Source organism: Euprymna scolopes, chromosome 30, assembly GCF_053919585.1.
Source record: "Euprymna scolopes isolate OS-2025 chromosome 30, ASM5391958v1, whole genome shotgun sequence".
NCBI classification, from domain to species: domain Eukaryota; kingdom Metazoa; phylum Mollusca; class Cephalopoda; order Sepiida; family Sepiolidae; genus Euprymna; species Euprymna scolopes.
The window spans coordinates 57,055,821-57,077,875 of record NC_136511.1 but is presented as its reverse complement, the minus strand read 5'-3'; the positions used below and the strand labels follow the sequence as shown (position 1 = coordinate 57,077,875).

General features: G+C 34.9%; 1 protein-coding gene across 2 annotated transcripts in view; it reads left to right on the top strand.

Moving 5' to 3' along the window:
• The window catches only part of LOC145254814 (folylpolyglutamate synthase, mitochondrial-like), a 92,854-nt gene that overhangs the window by 22,338 nt on the left and 48,461 nt on the right, over positions 1 to 22,055 (top strand). Inside the window, exons 1-3 of one of the 2 annotated variants that reach the window (XM_080113635.1) lie at positions 4,700 to 4,919; positions 19,646 to 19,765; positions 20,695 to 20,813. In XM_080113635.1, the coding sequence (XP_079969761.1) occupies positions 4,830 to 4,919; positions 19,646 to 19,765; positions 20,695 to 20,813 (329 nt within the window). In that variant the 5' untranslated portion in view covers positions 4,700 to 4,829. Of the gene's footprint in view, positions 1 to 4,699; positions 4,920 to 19,645; positions 19,766 to 20,694; positions 20,814 to 22,055 lie in introns of those variants that run through there. The other variant, XM_080113634.1, reaches the window with a different exon arrangement.

The window sequence follows — 22,055 nt, the reverse complement described above, 5'->3', positions numbered from 1 at the left end:
AATCTGAAACAAAAACAAAACAAATAGTTAAAAGGAGAAAACATAATTAAACAAAAAGAAATAATACATGAAAATAATGTTTTGGACAGGCTTCCAAATTAACAGATTCTGGGATATCTTATCTTTTTCAATCAACTGTTAGGTGAAAGTCCGTAACAGTTAGAAAAGTGTCTTTTCTCCATTAAATTGTTAGGTGAAAGTATGAGGCCGTTGGAAGGTGTCTTTCTTCTTTTTTATTAAACTGTTAGGCGAAAGTATGGAGCGGTTAGAAAATGTCTTTTCTTTTTTTTATTAAATCGTTAGGTGAAAGTATGGAGCGGTTAGAAAATGTCTTTTCTTTTTTTTATTAAATCATTAGGTGAAAGTATGGAGCGGTTAGAAAATGTATTTTTTATTAAATCGTTGGGTGAAAGTATGGAACAGTTATGTCTCTTTTTCTACGAAGGTTGCTATTCTAGTACGGCGCATAAACTACACAAGCGCCCACGAAATAAAAAATAGAAATAGAAGTCTGAGAAAAGATATAAGTTCTGTGCGAGCGAAGAAGGAGAGAATAAATTAGAATTTCTCCAAATTGAATATAGAAGCCACACACTAGATTAATTAAGCAGAAATAGGGTTTCAAGTTTTTCATAGAAGGAATAGGAAGGTAAAGGAATAATGGGATGTTCTGAACGTACCCCATGGCTTAGAACGGGGAAAGCCCAGTTCATGGAGTCGAGTAAAGTCCGTGCGTATCGTTTCAAATTCCGCGGTTAAAAAGAAGGAAGGACAGAATCGCAAAACAAGACTAGGACGAGATCGTGTGGGAGCCCGGAGTTCTCGAAGGACAGCAATATGAAATTTTTCCTTTTCTTTTTTTTTTTATTTGGAATGCCTAAAAGGCTAAGTTTTCCATTAAAGAAAGATCAGGAAGGGAAGAAATAAGAAAGAAAACTGTATAAAAAACAAACTCGCACAGAGATGAATGAAAAAGAGGCACAGGGCACCGGTGCTCTTAAAGTATGTTTCCTTGTTAAAAAGAGCCCGGTCTGAAGACCGAACAATCAATTGATGAATTATATCCGAAACACATGTGCTAACGATCCTGCTAGAGATATTTGTAGATTTTTGTGAAAGAAATCGCTAATCATTTTCTTATACTAAACTAGCTGCCCCGACCCAGCATTGTCCAAGAATATTTATATTTTCATGGTTATTTCGCACTACCAGGCATTATTGAGGAATCGAATATTATATTTAATCATAAGTTTTTCGGAAATTTTGTAAATATCTTTCGTAAATCTTTATGAAAATCTTTAGTAAAGTCTGAGAAAAGATATAAGCTCTGTGCGAGCGAAGAAGGAGAGAGTAAAACATCGTCTGCAAAGATTTAAAATTTTTTTCATAAAGCTTTAAAGATATCTTTAGTTAAGCTTTAAACATCTTGTTTATAAAGCTTACATATATTTGGTAAAAATTCAAAGAAAAGACTTTGATGAAACTTTAAAATAAATCTTTGAGAAAGCTTTAAAAATATCTTCAGTAAAGTTTTCTGAAGATTTCCTCCATATGGCATGAAGTTGAGGAACAGCTGACTACTATCTAAGCAAAATAAATTGATTAAGGTCTTAATTGCGTTGCCAATATTTATGAAAAATAACTTCTCATATAAAAATTCAGTTATGAATAGTTGTGAGAATTTTTTGTTTTCAAAAATGAATATCAATTGATGAATTATACCCGAAACACATGTGCTAACGATCCTGCTAGAGATATTTGTAGATTTTTGTGAAAGAAATCGCTAATCATTTTCTTATACTAAACTAGCTGCCCCGACCCAGCATTGTCCAAGAATATTTATATTTTCATGGTTATTTCGCACTACCAGGCATTTTTTTTTTCTACACAGTGATCACCACTTATCAAGGCCCGGAAGCCACTCAGGGATAAGGGTTATTGCAAGTACATAAAGTTAGTGAGGAGATTTGCTGAAGTGTTTACTTAAGGGGGCGGTTCATTAGGAATTTGTTAATATTGGACTTGAAGACATCCAAATTGTAGTCCGGAGGGAAGCAGGCAGACGGAACAGAGTTCCACAGGCGTGCAGTTCTAAGAAAGAAGCTTTGTTCATGGAATACGCCTTTTGATTTAGGCACAGATATAGAGTGGGGGAAATTTTTCACAGTGGATTCAGCTAGACGGGTGTTTCTCGTGAAAGATTGGCGAGAAACACCCGTCTAGCTGAATCCACTGTGAAAAAAGGCATTATTGAGGAATCGAATATTATATTTAATCATAAGTTTTTCGGAAATTTTGTAAATATCTTTCGTAAATCTTTATGAAAATCTTTAGTAAAGTCTGAGAAAAGATATAAGTTCTGTGCGAGCGAAGAAGGAGAGAGTAAAACATCGTCTGCAAAGATTTAAAATTTTTTTCATAAAGCTTTAAAGATATCTTTAGTTAAGCTTTAAACATCTTGTTTATAAAGCTTACATATATTTAGTAAAAATTCAAAGAAAAGACTTTGATGAAACTTTAAAATAAATCTTTGAGAAAGCTTTAAAAATATCTTCAGTAAAGTTTTCTGAAGTTTTCCTCCATATGGCATGAAGTTGAGGAACAGCTGACTACTATCTAAGCAAAATAAATTGATTAAGGTCTTAATTGCGTTGCCAATGTTTATGAAAAATAACTTCTCATATAAAAATTCAGTTATGAATAGTTGTGAGAATTTTTTGTTTTCAAAAATGAATATCAATTGATGAATTATACCCGAAACACATGTGCTAACGATCCTGCTAGAGATATTTGCAGATTTTTGTGAAAGAAATCGATAATCATTTTCTTTACTAAACTAGCTGCCCCGACCCGGCATTGTTCAAGAATATTTATATTTCCATGTTTATTTCGCGTTACTAGGAATTATTGAGGAATCTAATATTATATTTAATCATACATTTTTCGGAAATTCTAGCGATCTTTAGCAATTTTAGAGGGGGAAAAAAGAAAGCAATATTTATCTTTTTAGTTTTCTTTCAAATTGCTCTTAAAAGTTGACGAAGCCAAGATTCTTATTAATTGATTCTTATTTATTGAAAATTGTTTATATGTCAGAAAATTGTCTGATGATCTGGCGAAATTTAAATCACCAAACGTAGGCTATATTTAGTTTAATTTAGTTTCATGCAAAGGAGATAAAAAAGTGGATGGAAGCCCTTAATTTTCAAACTAATTAACTGATCATTATGAATTTTGGAAAACAGCTGCTAGACGTAATGGTGGATAATGTTAACTATATTCAGTTTAATTTAATTTTTAACAAAGAGGGCAAAGGAGATATGGAAGCTCTATGTGAAAATTTAGATACCTTCTATTTTGGACAAGTTCTAACAATAGCTAATAACGTCAATTAATAAATATTCCTCAATTTTCAGTTTCTTTGGAGTATTTTAAAAAAATTTTAGGTGCATAGTATGGACACAATCTCTCATTTCAACATTCAAATATATCAGATTTGCCTTGATTTTAATCAATAGCTATTAATACCAATTAAATTAAGATTCTCTGACTTTCAGTTTCTTCTTAAGACACCTTGAGCTGGGACCCTTACATTTTAGATATTTTTTTTAGAATTTAAATCATGTAAATTGGAATAAGGATTATGGACAAAAAATTATATATTAATTTAAATCTTCATAAAATTTATATATTAATTTAAATCTTCATAAAAATTATATATCAATTTAAATCTTCATAAAAATTATATATTAATTTAAATCTTCATAAAAATTATATATCAATTTGAATCTTCATAAAAATTATATATCAATTTAAATCTTCATAAAAATTATATATTAATTTAAATCTTCATAAAAATTATATATTAATTCAAATCTTCATAAAAATTATATATCAATTTAAATCTTCATAAAAGAGCTTAAAAGTGACTTAAAGATTTTCTGTTTAGGGAATTATTTGACTTGGGGCCAAGTATTCTTTGGTGAACGTCTCCTACCGTATAAATCTCGGGGGTGGGGGTGGGGGAGGCTACAACATCATGCGGCATGGTTTCCCTATTTGGTCATTTGTTTTACGTGAACAAGTGCAAAGTTGAAATTAATAATCGCCGTACTTTTATCAAAGAGTTTTTTTCCCTTATAAACTCCCACGGTATTGTTGTTATGCATTGACAACAGCTGCGAACGATCAAGGGTCGATTTGCTTGTTGACCTGATAATCATCATCATCATCATCATCATCATTATCATCATCATCATCATCATCATCATCATCATCATCATCTGTGGGTTCAAAATATCAATGGGAATCTCTCTCATCGTCAGTATTGAAAAAGGAAACACGACCCTTTTTTGAGTCATTATTCGCTCAGATCAGGCACTGGAAGGAACAAGTTTCTGTGATCTATGACTAGAATACACTATTTGAAGCCAGGAGCAGCTCTACAACAATAACAGCAGGGACGTGTGGCTCAACACAGACTTAAAACCTGCGTGTGCCAAGTTTGAATCTAGTTCGTTCCACAGAAACACTTTCATCATACCAACACTTGACCTTGTGCCTAACTTGCTGAAGTAGATGCAAATGTAATAACATAGAAGAAGAAAAGGCTTTCGTTTTTTCTTTAGAATCACCACCACCACCACCACCATCAACAACAACAGCAACAATAACAACAACACCGTCAGCATCATCATCGTTTTTTTTTTGTCGCAACTTCTTCATCGTTGCCAACTTTCTCTTTGCTGTCCCAAGCGGCTTGCATTACAAGAAAAGTGCTAAACCTTCATACCTTATTTCATATAACAAGAAACAATAAACCCTTAACGATGGACCCTCCACTAGTACAAAATAACGTTGAATGCCAGAAAGGAGAGGAAATCCTAAATAGAGAAAATGACCCGGCGAAAACCTACCAGGTAAGTAAAAATAATAATAATTTTGCACAGTGACGTACAGAGGACTTTTTCAGGTCAGGTGCTCAAGTGAAACAAAAGCGGCAAAAATATAGTAATGAATACTGTCTTGTGGGGCACTGGCCTATAATGCATTCCTCTGAAAAGGGCACTTTTTAAACAAGAGTAAAAAAGTGGCAGGTGCTTGGGCACCCTTAGCCTTCCCTCCTCTGCACGTCCCTGATGCTGTATCCCTGTACACGTTTCACTTTTGTTACTTTTTTTTTCTTTTATAATAATAGATTGTGCTTTGATGTGGGTATATTTATTTTTGTCCCACGGTGAGAAATGTGACATAGGGATCGGAAACTGGGATTGAAAAGCCCCGTCTCTCCCCAAGGATGAGCACTCTGAGATGCAAAACATGCCTGGGAAGCTCCATCGGCATTCCCCACTAGGGATGCCTTTAGCAAATAGCAACAAACCCGTTCTCAAAAAAAGAAAGCAAAGCCTGGGAGGGTGGACCTCCTAGAACTGCACAGGACCAGCGTAATACCTCAATCAACAGGGAAATGGTAACTGCAAGAATAGTTTAGACTCTGTTGGTTTTAGTGCTGAGATAAAAGTTCCTGCAGCACTGAGGCGCAATGTGCTTAGATGAACTCATAGTACTTGTATCCTCTCGATACACATACTTCTGACTAACCCAAGCAGCCGAAAATTTCTACTCCTTTCCCTTGGACTGCTAATTTTTTTGTTTTCACTGGTGACCATGTTTGTTTTCATGCACGCATTTCATTTTTCCACGTGCATGCATTCAAATTTTGTGCGCGCACAGAAAAATTGAATGTGTTGACAAAACCAACATGGCCACCTGTGAAAACAATATGGAATACATGGGATAATAAAGGTTTTAATATCATAAAAACTACTGGTCGACAATTTTAAGTGTGATATTCATTTAAGAGAGACCCGAATAACACTAAAAATCAACTTTCTAAACCTAAGACTTTTTTTGGTACTCTAGCGCACATTGACTAAAACAATAAACAAGGAAATAAACGATTTGCATATTCGCTCCGGAGAGATTTGCCAAATCATTGAATATAGAGCTCCACTCAGGGTTCTACTGTCTTCTCATATAGTGCTTTTATTCCCAAGTAGTAACTCACCTAGTACTGGCCAGGTTCAGTGTGGCTTAACTTTGGAGAACTAAAGAGAATTAGTGTGTCAAGATAAGTATGCCGTATCATATATGTATATATTTTTCTTAAATCACTAAGAAAGACGATGCAGCCTCTATTCCCACTTTTGGCATGTATTTTACAATTTTAAATTTAAAATCTTCTTCTTCTTCTTCTTCTTCTTTTTCTTCTTCGTCTTCTTCTTTAATATTATTATTATCATTATTTTTATTATTATTTAATCTCCCTCTAACGGTGGGAGGATGTGACACTGGGATCGGAAAGTGGAATTGAAGAGTTAGCACCCCAGAGGGGAAGCACTCTGGTCTGCAAAAACTTTCCTGGACAGCCCTATAGGGATTCCCGGTAGGAGCAGCTCAGGCAATTAGTAATGAATTAACTCTTTGTCAAAGAGAGAAGCCAAAGCCTATGGCTATAGGGCTATGACAGCAGAATATTCTTATCATTGTTTTGAGTCTCGAGTATATATCTGACACAGACACAGCTACTCAACCGAGAACCACATCACTCTATATAAAAGCATATAAGATATCAATCGATTCACACTCGATAGTCAAAATGATGAAAAGAATATGCTGTTGTAATAAATTAACTCTTTGTCAAAGAGAGAAGCCAAAGCCTGATAGGGTGAACCGCCTAAAACTGCACAAGACCAACAACACACTGCGGTCAACAGGTAAAAGGCCATTTCAAAAATAGCCTGGAATCTGTTGGATTATATTATTTATTATGGTGAAATCTACAATCTAGCAAGACTTTTCCTTCTTGTTAACTATTATGACATTTCGGCCTTCTTGCTTGAATAGGTTTATCTGTTTGTATGTCCACGTTCCATAGGATTTTGTAACTTCTGTTTTCAAATACTGTTGCTGGTTTGTGCTTGTATTATCTGGGTGTTCAAGATGCAGTTGTTTGCACAGTTCCTAGTGCACTTGATCATGTCTATTCTTATATTCTTTTGGGGTTAGTTTGCTACACCCACTTATGTGGTTTATTGTTTCGTCTCTGTGTCAACAGAATTTGCATTTGCTGTTTTCTTATGTCTTGTCGATCTTTGCTTTAATATAGTTGGTTCTAATTGTGTTATCTTATGTAGCTGTTATTAGCAATTCAGTTTCTCTCTTTAGATGTTTTTTTTTCCCAGCCATGTCCAAGTTTTTTTGCAAATCTTATCTTTTACCATTTGTATGAAACGTCTGTGTAATTGTTTTTTTTTCCCATTCTTCTTTTTTATTTTATTCCTTGCTGCTTTGTTCTCCATCGTCTTCATTTTTTTAGTGTCTGTTACTGCAGTGAGTATCCATTATTATTGGCTCACAAGGAGCCTCCACACAGGTAATCAAAGATCTCTCCTTGAAATCAACCTGCGGTGTTCCCTGGAAGCTGAATGACAACAAGTCTCCTCAGGTTTCCAGTACTCTCCACCTCTTTTGATAACATTTGCAAATAAATTTGCATTATCACAACAGCAGCTTTTCATTGATTTCTCGCTGGCAGCGGCCATTATTATTATTATTATTATTATTATTATTATTATTATTATTATTATTATTATTATTATTCACTCATTAGGAGTTTACACACAGGTTAACATCAAACATTTCTCTCTTACAGCAACTTGTGGTATTCCCTGGAGTCTGAATGGCAACAAATATCCCCAGATTTCTAGTACTCCCCACTCTTTCAATAACATTTGTAAATTATTTTGCATTGTCACAACAACCGTTTACCATTGATTTCTCGTTGGTAGCGACCATTGGTCTTCACTGAAATTTGAGTGATGATAAGACTCCCCAAGATCCCAGTGCAGTGGAGGTCTGGTTAGTGTTTTCTCTCCTTGGTCTTACCATCTTCCTTGACCCTCTTTGGTTATTTGGTGTAGTATCAGTTGATGCCGTCACTTTTTTTGGTGATGGGAGGGTGACTTACAGTTATACAGTTTCAGTTTTCTTGATTCCATGTAGTGTTTGTGTTTTACATCTATAGCAGTTTCTATAAGTCCTGCTGGAGCTTGTGCCTCATGTGGCTCTCCACATTCAAGGGTTCTCCTTAATATTTCAGCCGTTTTCATTATCATTATCCATTGTATCTTCTCGGCTATTCTTCTGATTCTAATTTCTCCCATTCTTTATTTAAAGTTTTTTGGAATTGTTCCTAATGCTTCTGCTATTATTGGTGTTATCCAGACCTTTTTCATCTTCTACATCTTTTTTTTGCTCTCTGACTAGCTCTGCATATTTGCCCCATTTCTCCATCTCTTTGATTTTCACCCTGTGGACTGCTGGAACAACGAAATCTGGTAGAACTTTTTCTTTTTGTTTTTTGTTTTTTTACTTTTTTCTTTTATTATTATTATTATTATTATTATTATTATTATTATTATTATTATTATTATTATTATGAGTTTTCACTCAGCCTTCTCCCTCCAAACGGTTAATTAAATTGCATAACAAAACAAAACAAAACAAAAAACTGAACTACATTTTTATATTTTGAAAACTTCTTGTTATTTCAAATGTCTGATAAAGATTCCTCTGCGATGTGACAAGTCACTTTACCATGTGTATGTGCGCGAACGCATTATGTAAGAAAACAATACCACGCACTCGCCCGTAGCGTTAACGAAGGCGGTGAGATGGCACAAAATAGTTCCAAGGTCCAGGGATTCATAACGTGCAAACGGTACATTTGTGATGGGGTTGATTTTCAGATTTGTACTCAACGACCTCGAATACCACTAAAAAACAAATTAGTGGTCGGTGTTCTGTTGTAGCGTAAGATAATATTCACTTTTTTTTTTTTTAATTATTATTTGATAGCAAATATATAAAATAAGCTACATTAATGTAAGCCATATTAATGTAAAGCGAAATAGTAAAATAATCGTTAATGCAAAATGACGTAAAAAACGAATCCATGTCACGTTCAAAACGATCGACTTTTATCAAGGAAAAACGATTTTGAAAAGAAATTTTTTTTTAATTTTGTGATATTTTTTAATCTTAAATATATAAAAAACATGCTTGGATTAGATAAAAACGCTATCACAAAATATCGAGGCAATCGGTTCAGTAGTTGTTTAGATTATAGGTTATGAATAAACATACATTGTACATTTTTATTTATATACTAGCAGGGCAACCCAACGTTGCTCGGAATTTAAAGAGGATTAGCAAATATTCCACAGTTTATTGTTATCGAAATCGGTGAAATCAATCATTCGTCAGTCAAATCAATTGATTGTCTGCTCTACTCAGGAACTCACCGCTGTGCACTAGGAGAAAGTATTATATGTCTCCGTGTAGTGACTTAGTCCACAATTCATTGTAGCCTATATTGCAATGTAGAGAACCTACTGTTAATTTTATATAATGACTTGAATTAAGTTTAAAATGCAAAAATCAAGTGCAATGGTTCAATTATACTCTAAACAGAAGCGTTCATTTTGAACGCGCCTCTATCTTATCAAAGAACCTACTGTTGATTTTACATTTTATATTTTATTTGTAAAAATAATAGATATTTTAAAAATACACACACACACACACACACACACACACACACACACACACACACACACACACACACACACACACACACACACACACACACATGTAAATTTTCCAACAGACCACGTCATGCAAAAAAACAAAACAAAAAAAAAACACGTAAATTTTCAAGTCTTATAAAATTCTTTGTAGTTAATAAAAAACAGACTAAGAAATTTACGTGTGGGGTTGGAACCTACAGATCATGCCATGCAAAATAAAAAAACAAAAAAAATACAAAAAAAAACACGCTATCAAGTTACCCACAGTAGAATTTTCACGGCCTGTTGGTCCTAGACAGGGTTCAAAAGAAAGTCGCCAACCTGATAGGTCCTGAACTGTCAGCTTCAGCCTCTGTCCCATCAACGAAATGTTGCATCCCTCTGCCTGTTCTACAAGTATTTTAATACTGAATGCTCTGACGAACTGCAAGCACTTGTACCCCCTTGACGTAAATACCCCCCGACCAACCTGACAAGCAGCTAAATCCCACCCCTACACAGTAGAAATCCCTAGATGTAAGAGAGCTTTCTACTCCAGTAGTTTCTTCCCCAGAACTGCTAGATTTTGGAACTCCGTTCTGGGTCTCTACTTTCCCAACTGTACTGACATGCAGAAGTTCAAGTGTAATGTGAACAGATATCTTGTTGCCCAACTCTCTACACAGTACCCCTGTAGCTTATGTCCCTGATAGTAGCCCCCTACATCACAGTGGCAATGTGCCATATTTGAGGTGAAAATGAAATAAAAAAAATCTTTTTAAATAGAAAATTATATAAACCTGTTAAATTCATTGATTGCTATCTTTGAATATTCTTAACTTGGAATTATATATTCCCAAATCGAATGTCGAAAATCTATTACATAACCTCGGTTATGCTTCTAAATTTCATGTTTTGGTTCTCCTTCCTAAAATAATAATAATAAAAAAAACTTTTAGTTCAATCTAATAAACTGAATCCTAATGGATTTCCTTGGATGTCATACTTTTTTTTTTTTACTGATATTTTCAGATAACTCGAGTCTGTTTTCTCAATTTTGATTTATCACACACCTCTTAACTTTGTTTAAGGTTTCTCTTAGATATAACGTCCTGAATATGACCTTAAACTATATCCGATGGTGAGGCCTCAGCTTGCGGGCTTTGGGGAGTGTGGAGCCACCCTTTAATTGGCATTGGTCCCAGGTTCACTCTGACCCGGAGTGGTAGTACCTGTTAGGGTCCCAACTATGGGTTAAATAGAAACCGACTTGAAAAAAACAAATATATTCTATTAAAATATTTTTCTTCAAAATCACTGGATTCGGCATTAAATAACTTGAAAAGGGTTGATATGCCGTAAAACAAAAACAACCAAGCAACCATCTTTGACATAAAGATTCACAAGTTTGACTAGAAGCCTCTTTTCAAATTTAGGTATCTTTTTTGTCGTAATCGTAAACCCTGGCTACATGGCATAGCAGGTTGAAATCAATTTTAAGTGGTCAATCCTTACTACATATAATGAAAAAAAAAGTTATAGAAACTTGTATAAAAAATATGCTATGTGTATGTGGGAGACTGCTGTTACAGAATGGATATTCCAGAAACAACAGAAATAACAGGTTAAAATCAATTTTAAGTGGTCAGGGGATATTTGTTGTAGCCAATGTGTTGACGTCAGTGTGTAATAAGTAGGGCTAGGACAACAGCATATTCTTTTCATTGTTTTGACTCTCGAGTGTGTATCCCTTGATATCTTATATGCTTTTATATAGAGTGATGTGGTTCTCAGTTGATTAGCTGTGTCTGTGTCAGATACATACTCGAGAGCAGTGGCGGCTCGTGCCTGAGATTAGTGGGGGTGCTGCTTCAAAAATTTTACGTATTGTTTTAGTATCGTGTAAAAGAAATTCGAATATATAAATAAATATTTAATCAAATAATAAACAAACATTCAAATAAATATTCAAATATATAACAAAGACAAATAATCAATCAGAAATGGATAATACGCAAAAACTTTTTTATTAAAAATATTTTTTAAATTATGTACACTTTACAGAATAATAAAAAATAATATATACATTTATTCCTTTTTAAACTTTTTATATTAAATAAAAGTTTGCGTTTTTTTTTTGCAAACAAACGAAAAACATTTTTAAAAATACATTTTATTTACAATTTTTTAATAACTTATTTTTTTATAAAAACAAAAAAGAAAAACTATGAAATTGCCTCCCTACGAGGGTTAATTTAGGAGTTTACTATTTGAAAATAGCGTTTTATTTAATAACAGGTTTATTTACAAAAATTATTTTTAAAAATGTATTTATAACAAAAAGTATTTGTAAATAAAATGCAAAATAAAAAAGTTTACATTTTTATATAGTGAACAAACAAACAAAAATATTTAAAGATACAAAATTTTATTTACAAATCTTTTAACAACTTGCATTTTATATAAAAAGAGCAAATAAAGTTGGCTAATCCTATGCCGGTAAAGATCGACATAAAGTGGAAATTTATTCTAAGAAAATAGGATGTCATATATAAGCATTATAAAACATCGAATTTTAATGTAGATTTCTCCCCAAAGAAAACAAAAAATTAAAATTGTCTCAGTCCAGAAGGATTTCTAATTACTTTTTTTAATGCGTATTATCTGCCCCATCTACCAGCAAATGTAATGTAAAGTTTAAAAATGCATAATTATAAAAACTATTTTGTTTTACTTACAAACACATTTTAATTAAAAAAAAAAAAAACCTTGTGTAAAACCCCCATTTTTTCAAAGTGTAAAACTTCTAACATTGTCCTCGTTGGAGGCAAATACATGCTATTTTTTTTATATCTAAAACATACAAGTTAAAAAGATTTGTAGCCGAAACAAATGGGACTTTTTTCTTCCTCAAATCAATGCCTCTCCTCTGTGCTATTCGGCCACATCTTGACCAGCCAGGGGTACGGCGCATTGAAACTTCCTATCCCCAAAGGAAATCGGCCAGCACCCGGTTTGAAGAAGAACAACTCATCCTTACGCAGAGAGACACCAAACGGAACGGACTTCCTTTTCTTCTCTCTCTCTCTCTCTCTCTCTCTCTCTCCACCTCGGTGTTATCTCTACGGTATTGACGATTCCACTGGAATAACTACCGCAATAATACCAGGTGCCGGAGTCCAGCTTTCTACAAGGAAAATACCACATTCTCCTCAATGAACCTTTTCTGTGACCTTTTATGAAGTTGTTGCGTTTGTCATTTCAGAAGCTTGTATCGAATTATTTATTTTATTAGGGTGTGCCCTAAAAGCATTACATACCCTAGAATGGTGACCCCGACGTGATAGGAAGTATCAATGCGCCGTACCCCTGACTGGTCAAGATGTGGCCGAATAGCACAGGGGAGAGGCATTGATTCCTAGAAGAAAAAAGTCCCATTTATTTCGGCTACAGATTTCTAACTAAAATGTATTTTCAACATAAACTGTTCCTTCGCTTGTTTGTTTCTAGGAAAAAATGTAAGCAGTTTTTTTTTTAATTTTTAAAATTTTAGTTGTTGCAAAATAAATAGCATTTAAAACTACTTAAATCAAACAAACAAACAAAAAGGCAGGTAGATGGAAAAGTAACTTTATTTTTATCGTAAGATTTATTTATTGTAGATTTGATTTTTACCCTTAGTCGCGTGTTAGCTAAACTGCTAAATCCCCGAATACTTTTATAAAAAAAAAAACAACAGTTTCTGCATATTATATATTTTCGTCTGCTACCGAATTAAATCGCAACGCTAAAAGTGTGCGCATTTAAAAATAAAGAAAAGAAAAAGCACAATATTTTATATACAAGAACACGTTATATGCAGATTTTAATAATAATTAAACAAAATTGTAAATAAACCTCCTTTTTTTGTTTTTTTTTCAATAACAATGTCATCATATTGTTATGGCGAGATGAGCAATTCACCGCCGGAACTTTTTATCGAAAGAACGTTATCACCGGTCACCGGTTGTCAGAGCTTTCCCTGGCGGGAACACTTAAAAAACGTACATATTCTCAATAAACTTCTCCATTTCTTTATTACTTCAGAACCTCTTTATCCATTTATTTTCCTTGTGGAATACCTTTCTTGAATATCCTTTTATTACGGCCACCCAATGCAGGATATATCAACTGGCGACGAAGATGTGATACGAACTGTAAATTCATCTAAAAAAAGAACAAAAAAAAAAAAACACGTGGCAACCGAGAACATTCTGAAAATTGTTGTTCACAAAGTTCACTTTTAATTGAAGAAAAAGCTTCTGAGAAAGCGAAAGACTGGTGTCTGCCACAAATTTACGCAAGTAAAAATAATTTTTATATTATTGACGAGTTAAACTCCGTTTTTCTCTTTTTAAACTCCCAAAGAGTTGACGTTATATAACGCGCGCGCGCGCGCGCGTGTGTAAATTGTGACTTTCTTCATGAGAGATATTTTTACGTGTTTTTTGTATTTGGTTAATACGATAAAAAACCAACAAATGAACAATACTGAGGAATCTGTGTTTATTTAATAAAGAAAATTTTTTAAAAGAAGTTTACGTGTGTCTGCTGAAGTAGACGAAAAAAGAGTCTCTTGAAATTTTGTCAAGTATTATTTTAACGGTGATTTTTTTTTTCGGAACTTTCCTATGTGTTGACAATTTTCTGTGAAAATAAGCATCTTGTTTTTGAACAATATTTTATTTTCTTCTCTGTGGTATACGTTAACTTGCTATTGATACAATTAAAAAGAAAATGACATCGGAACAAATAGCGACGTTGACGAAAACGTTAACTGAGAGTTTAATCGCTCAACAAAAAGCCCAAATGGATTTTCAAAAACAAATGCTAATCAACAAGAACGTTTCGAAACTCTTGTAATACAACAAACGACGGATAATCGCTTATTTTGGGAAAGGATTTTGTCAGAAAAATATAAGGAGGGTGTATCCAGATTTTTTTCGGCTGAGGGTATAGCAAACTCGCTTTCAGAGTTTAAATATGACCCAGAAAAAGGTGACACTTTTCCAGCCTATTATCGTAGGTTTGAAACGATATTTACAAAACGATGCGAGAAGTGGTCGGATGAGGAAAAAATAACACTATTACTCCAAAAAAATGGGCACAGAAGAAAATACTAAATTCATGAATTTAATATTGCCTAAAAAACCGGAAGAGATCTCTTTTTCTGAAACGGTGAAAATTTTGTGTGTTATATTCGGTGAAAGAGATAGTCTTTTTCATACACGGTATAAGTGTTTAAATATGTCAAAAGACGAAACTGATGACATTGTCACATATGCGGGCAAAGTCAACGCCCAGTGTGAACTGTTTAAATTAAAGGATTTATCAGTGGACATGTTTAAGTGCTACATATTTGTCCAGGGACTGACAGCACTGAAGGACAAGGATTTAAGGTCAAGGATATTATCAATCATGGAGCAAGACCCGGAAATGAACTTGCAAAAAGTGACAGAAGAATTTCAAAAATTGATAAATGTAAAAAGGGACACTACAAGGATAGAGGGAAAAGTCACATCCCAAGTCCAGGTAGTAAAACAGAAGACATTTCCAAAAGACAAAGGGAAAAGTTTTGAATGTCGGAGTTGTGCGGGTCCGCACTTAAGAAAAAACTGCCCTTATAAAGACCCACGTTGTACCAACTGTGGCCTAGTGGGACACCGGGCATTCCACTGCCGAACTAAGCAAGACAAAAGACAGAAATGGAAGCCAAAAGTAAATGTGGTTTTGTCCAAAGAAGAAATAAAACAAGGAGGGAAACGGAAATTCTTTCACACGCAAATAAATGGTCACTCAGTGAAGCTACTTTTAGACACAGGTAGCGACATATCAATTATCGACGAAGTGACCTGGAAGAGAATTGGTGGTCCAAAACTGAGAAAAACACAAAAAATTGCGAAAGGTGTTTCCGGAGAGCGATTAAAATTCATGGGAGAATTTAATTGCAGTGTTTCTCTTGGATCGAAAACTTTTTCCTCAAACCTTTCAGTTGTTCCAGGAATAAATTCTTGCCCTTTTGGAATTGATTGGATTGTTTTGTTTGATTTATGAGAGCTACCCATGAATTCATTTTGCAATAATGTAAGAGGGTTGGAAAAGAAAAATTCCAAACAAAATGACCATTTTCTAGCAGTGTTAAAAAGTGAATTCCCCAAAGTTTTTTCAGAGGGATTAGGAGTGTGCACCAAAACTGAAGTAAATTTTGAATTAAAACAGAATGTGAAACCTGTTTTTAGACCAAAAAGAAATGTGCCTTTTTCTTCAAAAGAAGATATTGAAATTGAACTAAAAAGACTACAGAAGAATGGTGTAGTCGAAAAAGTTGACTATTCTGAGTGGGCGAGCCCCACTGTGTATGTTAAAAAGAAAAATAAGAAGATTCGGGTTTGTGCCGATTTTTCTACACGCCTTAATGACTGTCTGATGGATCATAGTTATCCACTTCCATCTCCTGAAGACATTTTTACAAAGCTGAATGGAGGCAGAATTTTCCCCCAAATCGACTTATCGGAAGCTTACCTTCAGGTAAAAGTCAGTGAAGAATGTTCTAAGTATTTGTGTATCAATGCACATCTAGGACTTTTCCGACTAAAAAGACTTCCTTTTGGATTAAAAGTGGCCCCAGAACTATTTCAGCAAATAATGGATACGATGCTTGCTGATTTAGATGTTGCAATCGCATATTTGGATGACATCCTTGTCAAAAGTAAAAATGTACAGGAACATAAGGAACACATCAGAGCAGTTTTCCAAAGAATTGAGGAATTTGGTTTCAAGTTAAGTGCCGAAAAATGTGAATTCTTTTTAAAACAGATAAAATATCTTGGTCAAATTATCGACAGCCAAGGCAGAAGACCGAATCCTCAGAGAACAGAAGCAATCGAGAGGATGCCAGCACCCAATAATGTTGGCCAGTTACAATTTTTTGGGGTTTGGCTCAATATTATGCTATTTATATTCCAAACATGCATAAGTTGAGAGCACCATTGAATGATTTGTTAAAAAAAGGACAAAAGTGGATTTGGTCAAAAGAATGCCAAAATGCGTTTGAAGATATTAAGAAATGCCTGCTATCAGATTTAGCTCTAGCACATTTTGATCCACAGAAAGAATTGATTGTTGCATCAGATGCAAGTGACTACGGAGTAGGAGCAGTTCTTCTCCATAAACTTGAAGATGGATCAACAAAGCCCATGCATCCAGATCACTTTTGCCGGCTGAAAGAAACTATTCTCAAATTGAAAAAGAAAGCTTGGCGATTATTTATGCCATTAAAAAATTCCATAGATTTATTCATGGAAGGATGTTTACTTTGCAAACCGACCACAAACCCTTATTGACTATTTTTGGCTCTAAAAAAGGCATACCTACGCACACTGCGAACAGACTCCAACGATTGAGTATAATTCTACTAAATTATAACTTTAAAATGGAGTACATTTCATCCAAAAATATCGGACATGCAGATGGACTGTCCAGGCTCATCCAAAAGGGCGTTGAACCTTTGGAAGACACAGTAATAGCTGCATTGACAGAGGAAAAAGAACTCTCCGGATTACTGTGCAACACAATCAGAGAGTTACCAGTGACTCTAGACGAAATAAATAAGGCAGCAGAAAAGGATAATTATATTGTGAAAATGAAAAAGTTGGTGCAACTAAATGGAAAATCAAAGAAAGACCCTAAAATTTTACCATTTTCCATTTGTGCTCAAACCTTGATGTACGCAGATGGAGTCGTCATACCGACTACGCTTAAGAGAAGAATTTTAAAAGAATTTCATAGTGGTCATCCAGGCATGTCGAGAATGAAAGCTTTAATGCGTGGATATATGTATTGGCCTAGGATGAACCAGGACATTGAAAAACTCGTAAGAGAGTGTCAAGGGTGTCAGCTAGCAGCAAAGGCACCACCTGTGCAGATACAACCGTGGCCAAAGACTGATACACCGTGGACTCGGTTACATATCGATTATGCAGGTCCTTTAAATGGACATTATTTCTTAGTGGTCGTCGACAGTTTCACAAAATGGCCAGAAGTGTTTAAATACAAACACCCTACTTCGATGAGTACAATAGATGCACTAAGAGTTCTCTTTAGTCGTTTTGGAGTGCCTAAAACTATTGTCAGTGACAACGGCACCCAATTTACCAGCAAAGAATTTGAAGAATTCTGCAAGGCTCTAGCCATTGAACATTTAACAACGGCAATCTACCACCCAAGGTCAAATGGCCTAGCAGAGAGGTTCATCGATACATTCAAAAGAGCCTTGAAGAAAAACCAAGGCATGGACACTAACGAGAAGAGTCTTGAACAATTTTTATTGGTGTACAGGATAACTCTGAACCCAAACACTGATACCGGTTCGTCACTAGCTGAACTGATTTTTGCACAGAAAATCAGATCTGTATTTGACAGAATTTTACCAAGTGCAACCAGAGTAACAACAACAAAAGAAAATTTTCCAACAAGGTTTTACAAACCTGGTGACAGAATATTCTTCCTGAATTACAGGAGTGGAAAAAATTTTTGGGAGGAGGGTATTATCATGAAAAGAATCGTACACATACTATATTCTGTAAGAAGTAATAAATTCGACTGTCGCAGGCATATAAATCAGCTAAGACCTCGACACACTGATGACTACAAACAGGCAGAAAAAAATGATCTGCCCCTAGAGGTTTTGTATGATTCTTTTAATATTCCCCAACCCTTAACAGAACTTACTCCATATTTGAGAGTTCCAGCTTCTCCACCAACTCCACCCACTCAAACGATATTGAGGAGAAAAAGTACAAGGGTGAAAAGAAAAGTTAACCGGCTGAGCCCCAAGCCAAAAAGCAAACGATATTAAGCCAAATTCTCTTGGGAAAAATTGTCTTAGGGGGAGGTGTTATGGCGAGATGAGCAATTCACCGCCGGAACTTTTTATCGAAAGAACGTTATCACCGGTTACCGGTTGTCAAAGCTTTCCCTGGACGGGAACACTTAAAAAACGTAACATGCTGTCTCTGTAAATATTCTCAATAAACTTCTCTATTTCTTTATTACTTCAGAACCTCTTTATTCATTTATTTTCCTTGTGGAATATCTTTCTTGAATATCCTTTTATTACGGCCACCCACCGCAGGATATATCACATATCTATACAGGTGCACACTCTAAGCAAACAACGAATTTCACGATGCGAAACTGCGACAAGCGACAGTTCCTTGAGCGGCTTTCATTGGCTGCCTAAAGCGTCTAAAGCGCACATGCGCACAAGAGAATTTCATTAAGAAAGTGTAACTGTGAATTTCACAACTCCAAGCAAGTTTTATTTTTGTTTTTATATGAATTTGGAGATACCGAGATTAAACTTAATGATTTTATAATGTACACATAGAAAATAATAATAATAATAATAATAATAATAATAATAATAATAATAATAATAAAATAAACGTATTATTTTTAATTTTATCATTAATATTGTGTAGAAATAACTTGGGGGTGCTGCAGTCTCACAGCTCCATACACGAGCTACCACTGCTCGAGAGTCAAAACAATGAAAAGAATATTCTGCTGTCATGGCCCTAGTAATAAGCCTCCTAGCAGAGGAGTTCTGACATTTTTGTTTGTATTTCAGGCCTTTTAGAAAATCAAGCAGAACACTACCAACATCCTATTTTTTTTTATTACTATAGACAATGAAAAAAAAAGCTACACAAACTTGCATAAACACATACCATGGTTTGCTCAATTCAAAAATGGAAAATTTTCAGTGAGAGATCCTTTTCACTCTTGCCAGCCAAAGATGACTAACAGTGACCAACTGAAAGCTGTAGTTAACAAGATTGCCGTTTTACAATTAGACAGATCGCAGACATTCTCAAGATTTCCAAATCAAATGTGAAAATATCCATTTAACAAAAGAGAAGGAACTTTTTGGCCAAACCAATATAATTAAAAACTCCTCTTTTGTCTCTTCACAGGAAACTATCCGAGCCTTAAATAAGTTGCCGTTTTTAAACAAAGTGAAGGAAGATAGAGAGCGTTTTGACATTGAAAAAATAAGCCGAATGAGGAAGTACATTGAATGCGTTAAGATGACGGTAAGTGCAAAGCATTTTGCTTATCCTTTTTGAAAAGTTTCATGATATCCAGCAGGCACATCCGGCGTTTCCCAAGACTTACTATCTAAGACTTACTGAATGATGTGTCACTCAATAAGTCTTAGTCTTAACTTATTAATGGCAGCAATATTAATAATTAAAAAATCCTTAAGATATTTCGATAAAGTATTGATTGCATGTGTCAAAATTTGAACTCAATAAGATTATTAATTTACAAATTACAGTTATTTATTAGGTTGGTGCAAAAATAATGTCGTTTTTTGACGTTCAACTATACAGTAGCGTCCAAAACTAAGGGACAAAATTTTGAAACCCTATTATTTGTTAGAAATAACAAATGTGAAAAGTTGAAATTTTGACAACTGGTAGTCGTTATCATCAATAATAACATACTAAAATTTGAATCATTTGCAAAGGATAGAAAAAGAATCATAGCAATTATTTATTTATTTTCAAAATAGGAACGTCCAAAAGTAAGGGACAAAATTGAGAAAAACAATTTCAGCTTTTCACAGTTGTTATTTCTAACAAATATTAGGTTTTAAAATTTTGTCCTTTAGTTTTGGATGCTACTGTATATATAAAAAGGACATCATTTTTGCACCATACCAATTGTCACTATCCAGCTCCCCTACTCCCAGGGAGTTGGTCCCTATTTCCCCAATCTCTCCACATTAAAAAACGGCGTTGTGCCTAATTTGCTCAGTAGGGAAGCAAAGAAATACAATCCTCAGGGGAGCTGGTCCCTCTCCCCTTCACTCTCCACATTAAAAAATGGCCTCATGCCTAATTTTCTCAGTGGGGAAGCAAATAAATATCAATTCAAGACAGGACGTTTTGACTTTACAGTTCGCGTGAGAAATGTGCCTACATTTCATATTTATTTATTTAGATTTTCAAAATTTCAGGTGGAAGATCAAGATCAACTATCTGTGATACATGTGGCTGGTACGAAAGGCAAAGGTTCAACTTGTTCTTATGTGGAAAGCATCCTTAGACACAAAGGTTATAAAACAGGCTTTTTCAGGTAAGTCCTCCCTGTATTCTTATAAACTTGATTGCACTTATCAATGAATGATGGATAAATTTACCTATTTTTTTTAATCGCTCGGGATAAGGCATGAAGCTACTTCATGTAAGGAGCTAACAAGAACGAAAGCTGATTATTACTGTTATAGTGGCCTTTCTATGCACAAGGGAAATGTCACCAGTTCTCAGTATATATATAGTGCCAGTAATGTCTACACCGGTGAGAAGGTGCAACAGTACTTCACTGCCTAGCTGAGCGCTAGTCAGTTATACCTGTATTCCTATCTTTGTACCTGTGATGTGAATGCAGTTCGTTTGTTAAAACAACCTCGACTCGATTTTCGTCTTTTACTATTGTGTTACGACACAACAATTACAAAGACAGGAGATGCCTATTGACTTTAGTATTGAAAAGACCAAGGCTGTGGATAGAAGGAAAACAGGAAGAGAGTTCCACAATTTTGCAGTCCCTTGGAAAGCAGCTACTTGGCCTTCGGGACAAAATCAAAGTGTAGTATCTGTTCCGGCAGATACTGCAAGCTATGACTAGCTATGACTAGCAAAGACCAGATGTGGGGGCAACCCCACATGTCTGACCTTTAACCAGCTCCCATTTCCCACCTCTCGGGAGCTGGTGCCCCCTTTCCCTTCCCCCTCCCTTCACTCCTCACATTAAAAATTGGCCTTGTGCCTAATTTGCTCGGTGGGGGAGCAAAAAAATACCATCTGTTCTTCAGATGCTGCACTTCTATTTCTTGTTCTCTTTCGGTGGAGGAGAAATCCTTAACGACTGAGACAATTTTTATTTTTGTACCTTTTCTCCACGTTAAAAAACGACCCTGGTGTCTAACTCTGTCCCGTGGGGAGGCATAGTAAATAGGTACTTGAATAGGAAGCTATATTACAATGAAATATTAAAACAAACAATTGATGGAGACGTCTAGACGACTGAATCAAACCAGCTGGAACAAAAAAGCAGGGAATGGATCAGACAATTCTGAGGAACACGGTATAAAAGACTGAGGCTAGCAACATTACATCTGTGAGGGAGAGGTTGCAGTGAATGAGAAAGGGCGAGGCCAATCAAATTACAGGCATGTTTCTGCAATTTATCAAGGACCTATAAATGAGACACGGATTCACCAGCCCAAATATGACAACAGCACTCTATACGTGGTCTGATAGTAGGATTTGTAGAGCTAGAGGATAACCTCGGATATGACAAAGTGTTTAGAGCGTT